We start from the raw sequence: 19232 nt of genomic DNA on the forward strand, positions 1-19232 counted from the left end.
CATTTTCTTTACAGGCTGGTAGTTCGTGCTAGCAGCCAGTACTCTTAACAATTTTAACTGAAGAAAATAGTAGTGTTTTGGATGTATGGACAGGTACGGCTTTGCAGGTCTTGCACTGTTCCTTGAACAATCCTTTTTATTAGAAATTCATGTCGTAAACTAAAAGTATTAATTAGTCTTCTAGCAGTAGTAACATGGAGAGTTAAACTGGTTTTTTTCCCCTGATCTTTGTCATGATGAGCATTTGCTTTTGGCCTACTGAATTTATTAATGTGGTTGCATGTCTGTGGTGTGTAGGTGGATAGGAGAAATGGTGACGTCTGCTTCATAGTAATAAAGTGCAAACTGAATTTAGATAATGAAATCATTGGGTAATTGTAAGTAGCAGGTACCTTCTCAAAATATCAAGTCTGATGTATCAGCACAGATATATGTGGATATAGTAGCTCTTGTCAGTTTTTAATTTTAAAAATTGCAATTGTGTAAGAAAACCCTGTGGCTTAAACAACGTAGCTAATATTTTGTGGTCTTGCAGGCTTTTAGGTTGTATTATTTGCAGTTCCTCCTGTGTTCAGGCTGATCTATGAGGGCTCTGAGCTGTGGGGAGAAAAGATATAATGGCTTCCCTTTGGCAGTTGCCTGTCACACAGTAAGCAGCCTAAGTGACAAGCCTGGACTTTTCTAATTAATGATGGATTCTAAGACACATCCTCACAAAGTGAAAATGTGGAAGGAGAGAAATGTGTCCCACTGTCCTTAATCCAGTTGAAAATGCTACTCAAATATACCTGGTAAACTGAATTTATTGCAGATTGTTACCTTTTTTTTAAGGCACACATTGGGTGATTATTTTTTTTTTCTTCTCTATTTGTGAGAATAAAAGACGAAGTGCTTTCATTCAAGTAGGTAATCCTCCAAGAACAAATTCCTTTTGAGAGTTTGGGTTGGTATTTTCACTGCCGTGTTGGATTAATTTGCATTTAGAATTTCTGGTTCAGTGTGTAATGGCTTGACCTTATGCTGTGTTATAATTCTGCAATATTCTGCTATTCATTACACACCTGGTACTTGCTGTATTACTAGTGAAAAATAAACTGAGATCTGCTGCGTAAAATGCAGGTAGTACTGTCGATGACACTTGACCCAGCCATAGAAGGAGGAATGTGTTATTTTTAAAGAGATGTTGTCAAAGCTTGTAATCCTAAAATTAGATCTCTCATGTAGGTCGGATTTGGATCGTTTGTGGTGATCTGCATGGCTCTTACAGAGGCTGTCCCCTTTCGCAGCACTTCAGAGCATATTTGCAGCTGCTTCCCATGCTGTCAATAATTCCAGCTGCGTTAGGGGCTGCACAGTCAAATGTAACTGTGAACGTCAAAGCACCAGCAACTCTGGCTTGGCGGGTCCCAAAGTAAAGTGGCCAGGTAGTGCTGCCGTGTTCTCGGCTGCGAGATGAAAGTTAGATTTCTGCTCCTTGCTCCGTCTTTCTGTAGACTCTGCGAGTAATGAAATAAGCTCTCCGTTGAGCTCAAATACTGCCCTGGTAATTTAAGGAGATACGTAGTAAGAAAAGGTGTTACAGACAAAACTTAACAAATTTGTGTCTGTAAATCTATTTTACGACTAAATGGCCATACAAGCTGGAGTTGGTTTTCTGTGTGAGTCTGAGGCATGACTAAAATCAGCGTAGACTCTAACCTTGGGGTTCATGAATATGCATAAATTTGAAGGAGAATTATCTTTCAGCATTAACTCTTTAAATAAAGAAATAATTTGGCCACCTGCTGTCTGTGAAAGCTGACCTTGTTCTCTCATTTGTAAAAGGGAGTGGAAAGCTTCCAAAACTTTTAATTTTGAACCATTTCCTCTTCTCAGAAATTACACTGAAGAAGACAAGCATTTAAGCTGTGAAAAATGGACATTAAACCTTTCTTCTGGAGTTAGCCCTGTTCTTCAAACCATTTGCCAATCTGTATTTGTAACTCATTTCCTAAATAATTTTGAAGGTTGAGGAAGGGCATTGATGGTAATTTCAGTGTCTTCATTTTACTGTTTTATTCACATGAATTGCTGTTTTCTCTGCTGTACAATAGCAAAAGAGAGCTAATAAGTGTGCTACTTGTTGGCTTTTATGTATAGTGCCAAGCTGCTTTGCTTCTCTTAGTACTCTTCTCCAAGTGACCGCAATGTACAGTTGCCCCTCTTCCTGTTGGGAACAATGTTTGTATTACAGTAGGATATTATACTGTAGGCAGTATAATGATATCCTCTGGTCATCCAGTTGTTCTGTGAGAATTATTTATGAATAGGGTGAAAAAAAAATGTGAAAGAGAATTAACTAAGTTTGAAAATTTCTCTAGCAGTGTGGGATCCTGTATAAGAAAAATGTCTTTGCTGTCATTTTTTCTGGACTATTATATTCCTGAATTTTAGATAAAGGCTTGTGCTCAATTTTTTTGTCAAAGATTTCTGGTTCCTGTTAGTGGAAAATGAGACTTTCTAAAAGCACAGTGGGTTTGGATTTGTACACATAACGAGCTATCACAAGAAAACCAGGATGTGAATTTACAGTGTCAGGCAATGGGAATCCTTTTTCTTTGCCATAAATAGAAGCTGACTTATTGTTAGGATTGGGGTTGTGTTTGAGCGTGTGCTTTTTGCTCTGTGCAGGTGTGGTGTCAGTGTCTGTCTGTCTGTCTGGGGGAACTTCTTCCTTAGTCAGCATCTGGCAACGCTTTCCTCTCAGCCTGATTCTTTGCAGGCTGGCAAGAAGCACTCTCCAGGCCCTGGGTTCTCCAATTTATCCTGGAATACAGGTCCCCAAGGATCGCCTGCCTCTATCATTCCATCCTGATAGCAAGGAGAGCAGGTCTCTAGCTGTTTGTGTGTATTCACACTTTAGAGGTAAGGCACATGCTTCGGCTTTATGACACATTGGAACATCTCATAGCAGCTGTTTCAGCACGACTTGGGTAGGAGAGGCTCTTGGTGTCTCTTCAAGGCTTTATATTTCACTTATGTTCCTTTGAAATTATAGTGGGGTGCAAATATCCCAGATGGTACTGTTCGGATCCTTTGATACTGGGGATGTGCTTTCGTAATACAGAGCTGTTCAGTAGCACGGCTGGCATGAGATAGCCCACCTATGCCCCCAGTATTGCAGCGTTTTGGTCTCTGGGTTGCCAGCATAGTTGTTGAGGACTATCCTGTGAACTGAATAAGGGAACCTGTTTGAGCTGTTTGAGTGTATTTTCTAGTGATGACCAGAAAAATCTCTTTGTGTAATTGCAGTATGAATCTTTGGATGAAAACTTGTGGTTAGCTTTCCATGTATTTCATGAAAGGGAGGATATTTTTGAGTACATTAAGATGTCTGTAGAGACTGCCTCAAAATCACAGAATGTCTATATTAGTAACTTTTTAAAAAGTCACTTTTTATGCATGTTACTTACAGTAAATGTCTAATCTAACTTATATGTGTTGTCTTTAATACTGTCAATTAAAATTTTATGCAAATTTCTGGCAAACTTCTTATGTTTAATGTTAATTTTCACAGTTTTTATTGCCCACTTGATATTAAAGGCTTTTAATATATTTCTGGTCCATGCTTAGCTGGGCTATGAATATATTTACCTTCAGGCTTGATAGGAAGGGCATTTTATCAGTGCAGACAAACCCTAGTTTTGAGTTTTACATTCCAGAGATCTGAATGGGTTCTGCTGAAAGCCTATATATAGGTGGATTTGTATGGCTGTTTCTTTTAAATAAGTTTAGTAAGGACTTTGTGGCTTGGCCTCATTTCTGTGTTAGTCTTAGCAAATTAAAGATGGTTTCCTCATGTAGATTTGATTTACTGAATTTAATCTCTTGTGAGAGAGAGCTGTTGAGAAGTTCAGTCAAGAATTCCTTTCTGTCTGCACATTGTATCTACAAAAGCACCATGAGAATTCATCGGGGTTATTTGTGTAATGAAACTATGGGAATAGGAAAAATGAAATGGGGTATTCCCCTCCAGGTTACCCTTGATAGCACAGGTAAGCTTTACCTTCTTGTCTACAGAATTGTATGTTTCCTTTTTTATCTATTTAATGTTGATAAAGCTACGTATAAAACAGAGAAAATGGCTTGTAGGGACCAGGGGGGAGATGAGGAAGGCTCACCTAAACTGAACAAGACTAACAACTCCCTCTTCCCCTCTCTGCTTAACCTTTTAAAGAAATCTGTTCAAGCTGATAGCCTTTTTCCTGTTGTTAGCAAGGAATAGCAGCTTTAATCAACTAGTCTTACTTTGTGCTTTCTTTGCAACTGTACTGTTAAAAATGCAAACCCAGATTTTTGCTGAAGTTGCAATTGTGTTGTACTTCCTTGTGGTTTGTTGTGAGAAATTAATTCACTGAGGTCTCTGGAAAAAAAAAAAATCTAAACTTTCTATGTAAGTATTTGATCATGCATTAGAAATGGTTTCTCACTTTTAGCAGTAGGGATATTTGGCTTTTTGATCTCCTTAACCATAAGATAGGCTGTTACGGTGTTCTGCGACCTGTAATAATCAAGTAAAATGCTTCCTTTGTGTGGTGGAGAAGCAGAGAGTTTGTAAAGCAGATACCGAAAGGCATATAGAATTTTCAGGGAGGGTTACTGCTATTGCCAAAACAGTTATCTCGAATGTTGGTACAAGTAAATTGGGGGGGGCAGATAAAAAATTGGGGGTGGGAGGGGGGGGGAGGCAGATAAAAAAATCCATCACCTTTCCACCCCATTCATCTTTTGCGTTTTTAATAGAGTAAAATGAAGTTTAGAATAAATTGTCTTCAGTGGGTTAAAAGTAGAATAGGATTAGAAAACGTCTTTCCATCAAGAAAAGGAGAAGATAGACGTTAATGTGTTTCTCATTAAATGCCTTTGTTTTCCTGAATCAAAGATATGAGGGTAAAGAATCATACTGGCATTAATGGGTTGATGGTTTTCAAATCTATTACAGAATAACAAGTGAAATCTTTTTTTCTGGAAAAATGAAGAATGCTCATTTCAGTTAATCCAGTGTGTTCCCTTCTTGAAATGTTTGCTCTACATTTGTTTTTCCAAAGCACGACTCCAGGTTTACTCTCTGCTAGTAGCCTTCTTCGGAAACTTCACCCTGGCAAAGCTTCCAGTTTGGGGAATGGGGCTGCCATAAATTGGGCCTCCTGCACACGTATGTACTCCAAGCTCATTTGCTTTTGGGGTGTAGCTTTGTTGGTAATTCAACTAATAAATCCTAAACATAAACCTAAGTGTTTCCCAAATATGGGGTTCTCTCCATACCACTTCTGCACTCAGTGAGGCTATAATTTTTATTCTGCTTCTTGCCCATGCTTTACAGCAAATCCACGAATATTTTTCCTTCATTTAGCTACAGCCTGGATGGAGAGCACAGCAGGGCCTTGGGTCCTACCTTTGTTCGTTTGGTTTCTTCTCTGAAACCAGATGCCGGGATCCTGGTATGTGTGGTGTAGTTGGGCAGTAATGAAGGCTCTTCACATTCTGGTGCTGTTTTTTGGAGCTTGACAGCTTTATGTTACGTTTAATCAGCTCCTTCAAAAGTGAGGCCAGAGTTGGATTGTTTTTACTCTTCTCTCAGTCTACCTTGCAGCAAAGCTTGTGACCATGTCGCTGTGCAGCCTGATCAGCTCACTGATTCAACAGAAGACAAATCAGTGCTAAAAAGCTAATTTTCTACGAGACTTTAAGTTGATTAGTTTTACTGTGCTGTTGTGTAATTGCTAGATTTGATGCAAGAGAGAGAAAGGGGAAGCGGTTAGAGGGTTGGGAGGCCACTGGGTTTGGTGCTGGCTACAATTAGCTTGGGATGGCATGCGAAATTGCACCCTGATTGTCCGTGTGCCTGCTCATGTTGTGATTATGATTAATTCTTCAGGTATTTATTTCATTGGCCAAAGTTGGTGTTATTTAGGACTAGTAGGTGTTCCCATGGACTGTAAAATTTACCTTTCCAAATATCATGTGTGGTATTAAAATGATTTTTTCAAAAGTTTGTGAAGTACTAACAAGTAATAAAACAAACTTCTCTTTTTTTCTTTGGTTGGGGAGGTACGCATACGTGAGGCATTTGCTTGTGTAGTGTGCTTGACTTTTAAAAATATTTTGGTAAGGCCTCTCATCCCTGGCCTCTAAAGAAACAAAACTCTTTTAAGACAAGAATGTTTTTCATAGATTTACAGCGGGTTAAAAGACAGGAAACGGGGTTAGGAGTAAATGGTTAGTTCTCACAGTGAAGGGTTATTCCCAGTGAAGTGTCCTGCCAGAGATCAGTGCTCTTGCAAATACTCCCTTTTCCAGATCGTTTCTAAATAATAAGGTGGCCAAATTGAACCAAATTAGTCAAATTTGAAACAAATCTTGAATTGAAAGGGAGGGAGAAAGATTGAGATCTGCTGAGTGATAAAATGGCAGATGAAATAGCCTCAACGCATTTGCATAGGGAGAAGAAATGACCGAGTTTCACGTGCACGAGTAGAGGCACAACTACGAAAGGCAAGTAGACTTTTAGAAAATATTTGATAAAGAATGGGAAATCCTAAGCAGTAAATGGGTATGTTGTGATATAAACTTCTGTTACTGCTAAATCTGAAATATAGAGTGCTTGGAACTGCATATATCTCAAGAAATGTGCAGTAGATGCATGGAAAGACATCAGGGATGATCGGAGATACGGAGCAGCTTCTAAATAGAGGGATTGAATTTCATGAGCTCCTCAGTTCAGAAGGAGATGGCCAGTTTCCATAAAATCATGAGTGACATAAAGAAGCCGAAGGTGACTTGTTCTTTCTTAAAAAGCATGCCCCCTGTCTACAGCTTGGGGAATAAATGTCAAAGTTTAAAACAAGCTGAAGTACTTGTTTGTGTAGTGTGGTCACTGCACCACTATTGCATACTTGGTGAGGGTGAAACGGGAAATACAAGTGGCTTCAAAAAAGGGGTTGGTAGAGACATGGCATGCCCATGGCTGGCTGGTAGAGCCTCCACCACAGTTTACTCTAAGATGCCTGAGCTGCTGATAATATAAGGCAAGGGAATATATACGTTCTTTTCTCATATTTACGTGAGGATTTGTGTCTGAGGATGTTGGGCTTGGTGGACTTTTCATCTTAACTGTTTTAGGAGGTTTCGTAGTTCTCATGTTTTTGATTTTTCATGTTATTTACTGCTTTTCTGTTTGGGTGACAAGCTCAGCCTTTATGGGTGGGTTTGCATTCTTCTGATCTGGTATCCATATCATCAGTATAGTTGTGTTCGCGATTAGGCTGGCACTTGTATCCTCTGCTGGCTCCAGTTTTACCAGCTAAAGAGGTTATTGCCTGCAGTCTGTTCTTAGTTCTTTGTGACCATCTTTCTACCAGATGCTGCCACCTCCTTGGGTAACTTATTCCAGCTTTGTCTGTGAACTTGCCTTAATCTATTACTGACAAAAAGAAATGGTTTAGGTTAAATAAGATGTATGTGTGTGTTGTGGTGGTGTTTGTTTTTTATCTTATTTTATTTATTGGTGCCTCACCTTTTAAGGGTAATTCATTAGAGAGTGATCAGAAGGGCAGGTGAGCCAGCAGATTTGGACAACATTAACTTTTGGAGTGAAGCAGCAGTTGTGAGTACCTGGGAATGTTTATATAGGGTCCTTTTCAAATGCTGGATTTATAATTCACAAACCTGTAAATGCCCCAGGAGAAGATGCCCCTTTTTTATTCCTGTTGCTACTAGCCATCTGACAACAGATCAACATTCTTCTACAGTTGGTTTTAAATATTGAGGAGAACACCAGGATGATGTATTCTACCTGAAGTTTAGTGTTGGTCTCATTTAAAGTTAATTTTCCATGATGTCATAATAGTTTTTTATTCTGCCAAAAATTAACTTTAGTGGAACAAGATAAAATACAGTAACTCATTGGACCTATTCTGTGGTCATTTAACTTGCCCAGAATCCTTTTCTAGGAAAGGTATATGCCTTTATGCTGAGAAAGTAATTATAGAGCTGCATGTTGTCCAAGCTGACACTTATTTCTGCTTTCATTCTAAATGGTACAATAGTAATTTGAAGAATGATGACAATGTTAGGCTTGAAATCTGTGCTTTACTTCTCTCCCCTGTCTTTTGTAAGTAATACTGTTGATTCTTTGGAGTGTTTGGAGAAATGTTGTTAAAGGACATCTTGCATGTGCAAGCTCTATTAATGTGGCAAGTTCCATCACAGAACCAATGCTTAGTGTTCATGGAAGTGGTGAATATCAAAGGCTATGCTAACTGTGTTAATGTAATAGCAAAATCTGCCAGTTTACTCAAGTAATGTATTCTAAAGCTTAATAGGCCTGTGTTTACTTGAAACAGTGACCTTAAATAAATAACTGAAACAGCTTTCCAGCTCTAGAGCTTGTCCTTGGGTTTCTTGCCAGGCATTTTGGTTTTACAATTGCATTTGCATATAATTAAAAATTCTTCTGTGCTGTGTGAAAGACACAGGGAGCAGAAACTGTAGATCTGATGACTGTTGTCAAATGTGCAAAGTAAATGCATTTGGAAAAAAAAAATTCCCCTCTAATCTGCTTAGCATTAAAGGTCACCTTGAGTTGGAGTGCATCGTTCTGGTGCTCATTTCTCTTCCCTAGGCCTCAACTGAATGCAAGAGCACTGTTCAAGATCTCTGCCCTGAAATTGAGTGTGCTTTAAAGTTACCTAAGATTTCAGAAAAAACTTGGTTAATTTTTAGGAAGTTTGCTTATCCTCTCGGTACACAGATTCCTACAGCAATGGTAGCAGACTGCAGTTGTCAGCTGTGAGAGGGAAGCTAATGGCTACTATGCATGGAATTTCTAATGTAGTTTCATCTCAGCTCTGCAAGCTAGCATTGTAATTTCTGTAATTAAAAATTCTAGGTGGGTTTTTACCTTGTTGGAAACTAAATCCCTAAGTCGTTTCTTGGACTTTGTTTCTGTTTTGCTTTTAGAATTTTGCATTTGCATCAGCATGGTTATCTTCTTGCTTTTGTCTTTGTTCAGCAGTTCAAGTTTTTAATCTTCAATGTTTAATATTACTTGTGAGAAGAGCAAGTTGTTTTCAAAATCAGATGTCCTGAAAAAATTCAGGGAGAAAATTCATCAGCTAACTCTAGCAAAATTTCTCAAAAGTGTATGTAGATTGCTTTCCATGTAGGAATAATTAAAGACACAACTAACACACTTTGTTTTCTTCCCTTACTTAGGTCATGATTTTCATTTTCTCGTGTCATTCTCTTGAAGAGAGGAAATGATTGTAGTGGAACGTGTTACAGATAAGCCACTGATACGGAGCCTTCACAGTTCAGAAACGTTCATAGAAGAGCAAATATAGCCCCTTTTTGTTTGTGTTCTGGAATCTGTCTTGTTAAAAAGGGAAATAAAAATGACGACTTCGTCTATTAGACGGCAGATGAAGAACATTGTGAACAATTATTCAGAGGCCGAAATAAAAGTTCGGGAGGCGACCTCTAATGACCCCTGGGGTCCTTCCAGTTCATTAATGACTGAAATAGCAGATCTGACTTACAACGTTGTGGCCTTTTCTGAAATTATGAGCATGATCTGGAAACGACTGAATGACCATGGCAAGAACTGGCGACATGTATACAAGGCCCTTACTCTGTTAGATTACCTGATTAAAACTGGTTCTGAGAGGGTGGCGCAGCAGTGTAAAGAGAATATTTTTGCTATCCAGACGTTGAAAGATTTTCAGTATATTGATCGAGATGGTAAAGACCAGGGCATCAATGTGAGGGAGAAATCCAAGCAGCTAGTGTCTCTTCTGAAGGATGATGAGCGACTCAAGACAGAGAGGGCCCAAGCCCTGAAGACCAAAGAACGCATGGCTCAGGTGGCCACTGGAGTGGGTAGCAATCAGATCACCTTCGGCCGAGGCTCCAGTCAGCCAAACCTGTCCACAAGCTACTCGGAGCAAGAATATGGAAAGTCTGGAGGATCCCCGGCATCTTACCATGGCTGTAAGTACAAGCAAACACACGTAAAAGAAGTTTCTCTTCCTTTTCTTTTGAGAGATTTTGTATTCTGATTTGCTGTTAGATGTGAGAGTAAATGGTGCCTGCGTGGAGGATTAATGTGCTAACTGCAAGGGGCTTTTTGCAATGGCTGAGTCTTTGTAGGTCTGCTCGGTGGCACTAATGTCTCTTCAAATGACTGGCTAAACATTTGTTTTGGAGAGGATGTGGTTGTTGACGTAAATCAATTTAAAAAGCAGTTGTTTACTGTCAATTCCCGAAGGTAGCATTGTCAAGCTGCTTTTGTGAACATGTTCCAATGTTTGATGTGATAGGCCCCCAATCTCAGTAGGGAGATTGTTAATGTTTTTTATTTGTTTCTAGCTTTAAAAGGAGTGCTTGAAAATTTGTCATGTTGAGGTTTTTTTGTTGAGTATAATTCAAGAAAAAATTAGAAATACAGAATATTCCCTGGATCATTTTGCTAGATATTTTCTTTATGTTGCTGCTGTTTTATTTTAGGAAGAATATTGGTATTTAATTTACTTTATTGCTTGCTCGGCAGTTCTTAGAGGAGTAACTCTTCGAATATGTCACTGTTTAAATATTTATACTATCAGCATTTGGTATGCAAGTATCAGTACTAAATACTATATTTCATTCTTTAAAAAAAATACAATGATGTGGGAAGAATGGATTCTTTATACCACTGGTTGGGGGAACTCCCTGTCATGTAGGAAGAGGCCTGATTTGGCACTAAATCCTTCTTAATATAAGTAATGATCTGATGAAAGCTGCTTTGGCTGGAATGTCAGTGGTTGTGGTCTAATTCTGAAGGAAAATCTTTTCTTTAAATGAATGCTTATAGTGTGTGGAGGACTGTAACTGAGCCAGCGTGGTGAATCGATTGAGCACCAGTTTTAAGAATCTTAAGTTTGTCATGTCCTGTGTCCCAAAGTGCTTCTCAAATTATAAATACGTGAAAGGTGTCAGTACCCCAACATGTACAGACATTTTCTGTGGAAGGCAGTAGGAGGTGACAGGACAAATCAAGCTAGGATGAAGAAAATCTCTGTCCATTTAAAGCATTGGAGAAGAGCAGGAAAAAAATCTTTTTTTCAAAAGGAAATATTTTTAGGATGCAGGGTTCAAAAAAAGTGCGTGAAGGTTTCCAGGTATGAGAATTTTTATCTTATCTCTTAATTAGAGGTGGAATAACAAACATTTTAGTTTTTCTGTAATAACCATACTTGGACATTGATTCAGTGTGAATTTTTAAAGAACAACATGTATATTGTTATCACAACAATAACATTTTTTCTTTTGAGGTCTGTAGATCTCTGTCTACAGACAAAAATTCTTAATTTAGGACATAGCTTGAAATATTGTTGTTTTTAACTTATGCTGATGGACTGAAATAATAGTCACTAAGGTATGCTGAGCACACCTTTGGTTTGTTCCACAGGGTTATTTCTTCACCAGCTCTTAACTTTAATTAGTGCATGTAACTATTGTTTGTCATGTTAAATGCTACCAGAGGCTTCAAACTATTCCTCACAGCAAGGATTGAGCAGTGCAGGGTGTGTTTCTGAATTGTTGTTCCTCAGACACTTTAAGAATTTTGACGGGGGACTAGATGTCAAGAAGCAAGTTTGGTTATTCTTTCAGTACTCTTTCAGTGGTTACTCTTTCAGTATTCTTTCAGTGTTGATTTACTGGATACTCTCATTTGCCTGCATGTGACTTTGCTGTATATCTCTATTTGCAAGATTGCTTTTGAGGTAATGATTTCTTAATCTTTTTTCCTCCTCCCCCATAAGCATGTACCTAAGAAGCTTTAGAAATCTCAGGCTTTTTTTTTTTTTCTTTAGGTTCCTGCTCTGTGGTAGACTCTCCTGGACTTAATTATCTATCAGCAAAAATACAGATGGTTGTTAGTTTTTATGATCTGTATCTTTTGAAGTTTTAATGTTTCTTGTATGGTTTAATTGAGTGTAGCAAAGCAAACCAGCACCTTACAAAACAGCTGTGCTAAGTGCTCCTGATAATGGAAAACTTTGTGTAGAGCTTTGTCCTTTATCCTAGGAAACGAGGAAGGAGTTTCATCAAAATCCAGACATTTAATCTGTTACATAAATGTAGGGCTATTCTTGTGCCTTCTAAATTTAATGGAAAAGATGCTTTTCATTATTTAAAGTGAAAGAGATTGTATCCATCGTGTTTTCTTTTATTCTATAATGATACCCTTCTTTTGTTCTGAAAATATGGATTCAGTAAAATATGTAAAAAGAATTAAGTTATGCTTAGCTCCTGGGAAATACTCTCCTTATAACAGTTTTAAGGTGCAGTTGCTGTACTGTATATTCTGGTAGAATTGTCTTTCATTCCTCTGAGTCTTTGAAGAGAAGATCAGAGGCGTTTAGATTTGCAATCTATAGCATAAGATTTGCCTATTAAAAATGTACATCCACCCTTTTTGCTAAATATTTAGCATGTCTTATTAATGTTCAAATAGAAGTAAAGTTTGGGAGAGTGTAACAACCTTTTCACCAACATAGCTAAATGAAATGTTTCGTCTCTCAGTGTTTTTGGTATTAGCACATTTTACTTCTGTTCCCTGCTAGATGCAATGGGTGGGGATTGCAGATTTTGAGAATTCTTAGCTGAATGCATTCCCCTTACTTGAAAAGATTGTGTTTGGCTATAAAATCTCCTCATTTTTTAATACTTTCTTGCAGAAGAAAAGAAGCCTGAGCTGACTGAAAGAGCTTAATAGCTTCTCCAGGACAGATCACTAGGGGAACAAGTAACTTCCAGTGGATAATGTGTCGGGATTGTGCGTGAGGGATCTCTCCCCCTTCTGTCAGTTACTAAAAGTGCAATATTGGATAAGTCAGTGGACCCATTTTGTTCAGTTTCTTCAGAATGTTGAATTAGCTGCACTGTACAGCATTGACTGGAAACACTGCAATGCTCAAACTACTGCTCTTTAGCTTCTTAAGCATATGTATAGGCTGTATCTGAGAGTGCGTGTAAGAACTGGTTTTTGTATTTGATGTTGAGCCAGAAAGGTTTTCCTTTCTGGAAAGGAAAGTTGCTGGTCTTTGTGTCCTGAATTTAACCTTTATGAAAAAATAAAAGCAGTGTTCATAGCCTGTATAGTGTGAGATGTTCAAGATGGAAAAGGATCTCTTGACTGATGTACCATCAGTCCTCACTGCTGCAGGTGAGACACACATGCGAATAAGGACATTTTCCCCATTTCCTTGCAGATACTTTCATCTCATCTCTAACAATCCTTTAGAAAATGTGGAAGGTGAAATGGTGAAGCATGATAGTTTTTAATAAAATCCTTTCCCCCAAAGCTTTGCCTTAATGACTCTGTTGGCCCTGAAGATCTCTGTGCTGTAAAGCTTGTATAATTCTAGAGAGTACATTATGGTATGTGAATATTACTGACTGTTGATGCAAACATCTGTAAAAGTATGGGTTTTGCTATCTAGTCTCGTAATCTGTAAGTGGAAGCGAAGAGAGATACTGTAAAGCTAAAAGCAAAAACAAAGCTCCTCCCAACCTCCATCTTGTCAACAATTTCTGACATCCACTGGAAGTTACTTGTTCCCCTAGTGATCTGTCCTGGAGAAGCTATTAAGCTCTTTCAGTCAGCTCAGGCTTCTTTTCTTCTGCAAGAAAGTATTAAAAAATGAGGAGATTTTATAGCCAAACACAATCTTTTCAATTACTGGGGACAATTGGCTATCTTCCAGCTTTAAGCTGGGGCAATTAATGTTCAGATTAGGAGCTATCAAATATTCCATGACAAAATACATAGAAGTTTTTATTTATTTTGGAAAGCATGTAAATTGTATAGAGTTGCATGAAATCTGATACCAGGTTTTATTTCACATTAAGGAAATGTTCTTGTGCGGTGCTAAAACTAAACGTACTGGGGAGAGGAAGGAATATAAAGTCAATATTTGAAATCTTTTGGAGCAATAGTTCCCCACCCCTCATCTGGCTTTGTGTCTAAATACTGTCTTTATGCTAGACGTTAGTCACCCAGTGTCGAAAACTTCAGCCTCTTGTTCCTAGCCTTGTTTTACCCACAGCTGCCAATGACCACTTAAATAGGATTCTGGATTTATGGCTGCATGGGGAAAAGTAGGGTGTTCTTAATATAGACCTCTTAAGTCTGAACTGGGATGCTGTTTCAAGCCTGGGAGTGCATTTGTTAGAGTTTACTGGTCTTGATAAAGTCCTTCATCTAGTAACTATCTTTTTAAAGTATTCTTTCAGCAGAGCCTTACACAGGAATATTACTCTCTTGCTACACTGGAGCTGTCAGCATGGCAGAAGCATAACCCACAGGCACGGCTGTGTGGCAGACAGTTTAGAGTACCTACAAAATGCTGTGCTCGAGCTCTGCGGGCCTGCAGAAGCTCTTAGGAGATGGGGCAGGGGTGTAGGGACTTGGATTACCTTGTTCTTTCTCAACTGTCGTGGGAGCAGGTTAGTTGTGTTGTCTTTAGCAGACCTATCCGGATTGTCAGAGTTGAGCTGTGGCTGCTGAGGGAGCAAGCGGTGTGGTCTGCTGCAGCTCCTTGTGGCTGGGGTGGTTACAGGAGTCGGAAAAATGATGGAAAAACTCTACCTGGAGGAAGGTGACTGACGGAGTCAATTCCTTGGCACCCCTGCGCCCAGACGATAGTGCATTTGAATTAGTTTCAACTTTGAAGGATCCCTGGAAAATGCTGGTCCCCTCCCAGTACTGCCTTCATGTTTTAAAACCAAGTTTACTGAAGCCCCGCTTTTTGAAGAGGTCCAATCCTATTATGCCTAAACCAGGACTTACGTGTGTTATTTTGGGTTGTACGCATGTCCTTTCCTTTGGCCATCTGCTGCCTTGGGTTTGGGTTGCACTTAGAAATATTGGCAGAGCAAAACTGGTGTGTGTTTTAATGTCCTAATTTCATTTACACAAATGCAGCAGAGTAGGGAACAAGGCAATGTGCACAGTGTGACCTGATCTTAGAGGAGTGCTTTGCCTGGAGGTAGGCCGCTTGGCTGAGAAATTATTATACATTATACATACAGCCTATTTGATAAAAGATTGGTGAAAGATGGACTGAAAAGGGCTTTTATGGATCTTATGAAATGCCAAGTCTGTTAACCTTACCTGTAAGGATTTTGGGAGCAATTTTCGTTAGCTGAAATAATGAGTTTTAGTATTTCCAGTGATTATTCACATTAAGTTGACTCATTATTTAAAAACAGTTTTGTGAAGCGTCAGCAAGTTTGTGTTCACGCATCTATTTCAGCTTTGTCTCCCCTTTTGCTTGGAGTAGAAAATAATTCAGAGGAATTACTAATTTGGGTTTGACACTATAGGAAATTCAGAATGCTCCTGTTTTTAAAGTTTTTTTTATAATCTGTTCTGCATCTTTGCAGGTTGGAATACATCTCTGGCCTTCCATCTTAGTCAGGGAATATATACAGCATATCATCCAGCAATGAATCTGGATGAGCTGCATGGATAATTTCTGTAGTCTGAGGTGTTGAATTTGGTAGACTCTTGTGTTATCTGTCAGATGTCACTTGACAACTTGATTTAATCCTTTCATCATACTTTTATTTTTCTGGTGCTCTAAGTAGAGGTGGGAGATGCCGTAAGTGTAACCAGGCTTCTGTTGTTGCACTAAATTATCTAACTATGTCTATTAAAATGAGCGTAGGGATCACCTGGGAGAAAAAAAGCTCTTTAAGCAAAACAAGCCTTAAGGATTTCTTCAGTTTAAATGAAATTCAAAAGTACTGTGTCTGCTTCAGTGCAATTGGAAATCATGCAGTAAGGCTAATCAGCTCCACCTTGTCGCATTAATAGGCGCTATTAATTCTCTTGTATTTGAAATATCTCTTTAATTCCCAATGGAAAGGTGGATTACACAGTTCCTTCTAGATTAAGCAGTTTGCACATGCCCTTTCATAATTTGAGAGGTTAGATTGGCTTTTTGAAAGTATCCCATCTTTATTTGAATAGTCTTTCATTTGAAGGGATGAAACAACACTAACAAATGGGATCTCTGCTTGGTTCCCAAGTGAATTGCTATCAGTTTCTAAGTTCTTACCTTGATATTAGTCTAATTTTTCAAGTCAGCCTTAGTTTTGTCTGCCTTTGTAGATGTACCGATTGAGTGAGGAAGCAGCTTTTCTTTCTGAACAAATGTAACTAAGAACTGAATTCTGTTCTTAAGAATGCCACCTGCAAATTATAAAGCTGGGGCTTATTTGCCATGGCACTCTGTGCTATCACTTGGTCTAGAGTGACATTTAAAAAAAAAAAAGACAACCAAAAACAACCAAAAAAACCACCCAAAAAAACCAAGCACATGCTTCTGAATGAAAATACCCAGTCTGATTTTTATGCTGGGACTGATTTTGATTTTTATCATTAATGTAGGTAATGACTCTGCTTTCTAGCTGTGTACTGTATATATACTTTAACTCACTAACTTAACCAAACCTATAGACATCTACAGAGGGCTTTTAATATAGCCAAAATACAGTAAATTACCAATAGATACGTATGAAAGACGTCATAGCCTGCACCAGAGACAGATGGTGGACCAGAATCCTGCTTTAGCGATTAACTGAGGTTGGAAATCATTTCCTTGTGCTGCGGCTAGAGTCGTGTTGAGAAGACAGGCCGGTGGCATGTCTCCCTGCAGAAGCAGATACCCACGCAGTTGCTTCTGGGCAGCCTAGGAGGGCTGGGATCTCCAAATTCTCAAAGCAGCAACAAAGCAGGGCTTAGCAGGTCAGAATTGATCTATTGAGTCCCATCTTACATAAACATCTGAGTTAACTGTCATGTGCTGTGGGATAAGAGATTCTTTGTGTGGCAGTGATACTGTTACTAAGGCAATAACCTTTATGCTAGATCCTTGCAAACTAAAACGTTAATGCAGGATAAGGCCAATATAGAAAGTTATAATACTGCGGGAATTTAGGAGTGAAGTTGCTGGATAAAATATGTCAGATTACTACCAAGAATAGTGTTTTGAATTTCCCTTAAACCCTCTTCAAAAAATATGCTGGTAGCTATTTAATGTAGATGGGTTTATAACCACTGCAGAAGTTTAAATGTGAAATAGCAGCATTCTTATCAATGTTTTTTAATGTGAGGCCCAAGGAAGAATTTTAAATTGTCAATTTTTTCGTTTTTTTGTAAAAGGAGCTCTAAAGTGCCTTTTAGAGTTAATAAAACCAAGTAGAATGAATTGCTGAAAAGCCTAAAAGTGAAAAGAAATAAGCTATATCTGTGAGACCCCTTATTATCAGTGTTCAGATCCTGGAGCCGCTGAATGCTGGTCTCTGTTGGGAGCTGTGAGGTAATGTAGCTCTCTGCCAAAGCAAGCCTGCCGTTCCCGTGCGCGACTGGGAGGCGAGGACCCACCATGGGAGGGCGAGTGAGGCGCTTGGAGTAGGATGCAATCCCTGCTTCGTGCAGCTCTTTAGTGCAAAAATGCTGCGTGCTGTTGTACATTGAAACTGATGACCACTTTCAGTAAGTAGTCCTTCATGTGGAAATGGGAGGAAAATCAACGAGTTAACCCATTTCACATCATTTTAAAGTCATTCTACCACCAGCTTCTTACTTGTTATGGAATGTAGTTATGTCAACAGAGAGGGAAAAGCTCCTATGCGAAAAGTGCAGGAAATCACGTTCTTCCCCACAATTGCAGTTAAAGAAACAGAAGGCCAGAAGGTACCTGCCTGATCATAGTCCAGCTGCCATCTGTTCTCAGGTGACTGTGTAGGTGTCAGATTTGTATGTTTATCCAGCTCTGGTTTTAAACTAGTTAGACTCCTTCCTTCTGTAATTCCTGCTGGAAAGCTGCTTCTTTCTATTTGTATCTAAAATTTAATCATGGTCAATTTATACCATTACTTCTTGCCCCTTTATCTTAAATAGCTTTTCTCACTCCATAGTATTTGCAAGCCTGATGTGTTTAGCAACCATAAACTGCTCAATCTTCTTTTTGCAAAGATAAACACAGAAAATACTCTTTATGCTCAGAAGGGAAGTGTTTCCACATCCATTTTGTTTTGAAATCATCTGTCTTGGATTTGAATGACTAGAATTGCATTTGGTATGTTAGATGAATTCTGACTAGTGCTTTGATGCAGTAGTGCTAATGTTAGTAATAGCTGTATTAGGTTAGTGGCTGGGAGTGATCATGTGTTTTAGTACTAAAGAAAGTTCTCTACATCTCTGCCACTTGCAGTTGATGCCCCCAATTAGCAGAAGGCGGTCATCAAAGAAATGATTTTTCTTTCTCTGTATCATCCCCTTTCCCTTCTCAGTCATCTGTTTTTTTTAATATTCCCGTTTATCCCTCTAGTTTGACAATTTTTCTTAGCATTATTTTTGCATTTTCCCATAACCTCCTGCATTTGTTTATTACATAATCTTTCTTAAGGTCGGTCTTAAAGCCAGTTCTTGAGAAACTGTTAGTAAACTTCCTTGGTGGTAGGCAGTATGTTGTAATCTCTTCTTCAACTGGTTCTTTATCTATTTCAGTTCTTACACTACCCTCTGTTTAACAGTAACATCCTATTTAGCATCATAAAATGCTTTGCTGAGTCCACATAGATTAACTTTACTGCTTTTCCTTTTGATTGACAAATCAGAGAAGCATCTCAGCTTTTCTGTCATGGGCCGCCTTTTGGTAACCTTGTGTTGAGTTTTATCCTGTTTTCTTTTTAATTCTCTTTATTTTTATATTTAAGAATATTCAGATTTTACAAACATTTTAAGATTATATTTTCCATGCTGTCAGACATCCTGTTATCTGATGCCCTGTTTATTCCTACTTTAAGTCTGTATTAGTACATGTAATATATTGGAGAGCCTGGCTGTGACTGTTGGAGCAAAAAGTACTCGTGAGGCAGGCTAAATTTAGATACTTTATATGAGAAAGTTTGAAAAAGTAATAGACCTGAGGTATGAGTAGCATCTTTATGTGAAGTAAGGAGCTCGTCTGATTGGCTTGAAAGCTTCAGGATCAGCACAACGTGGAAGGAATCATTCTGGGTGGTAAATTAATTTGTCCCTTTAGAAACGGAGTGGGATGGGATGGGATACTTTGGGTGTATGGTGGAAAGGAAAGGTCATTCCTCATTTACGGAGAGTCACCTTCCTTCTGGCC

The 19232-nt window shown here is 38.7% G+C and overlaps 1 protein-coding gene across 6 annotated transcripts in view; it reads left to right on the forward strand.

Annotated features, from left to right (window-relative positions):
* EPN2 (epsin 2) overlaps nucleotides 1-19232 on the forward strand; it is a 47155-nt gene that overhangs the window by 12603 nt on the left and 15320 nt on the right. For all 6 annotated transcript variants that reach the window (XR_012676146.1, XM_075165475.1, XM_075165474.1 and 3 more), the window contains one exon: nucleotides 9256-10029. Coding sequence is in view for 5 of the 6 variants with exons in the window: in XM_075165475.1 (XP_075021576.1) it covers nucleotides 9435-10029 (595 nt within the window). In the remaining variant the exon portion in view is untranslated. The remainder of the gene's footprint in view (nucleotides 1-9255; nucleotides 10030-19232) is intronic.

The sequence above is a fragment of the Calonectris borealis genome, chromosome 16 (assembly GCF_964195595.1).
Source record: "Calonectris borealis chromosome 16, bCalBor7.hap1.2, whole genome shotgun sequence".
In the NCBI taxonomy this organism is placed as follows: domain Eukaryota; kingdom Metazoa; phylum Chordata; class Aves; order Procellariiformes; family Procellariidae; genus Calonectris; species Calonectris borealis.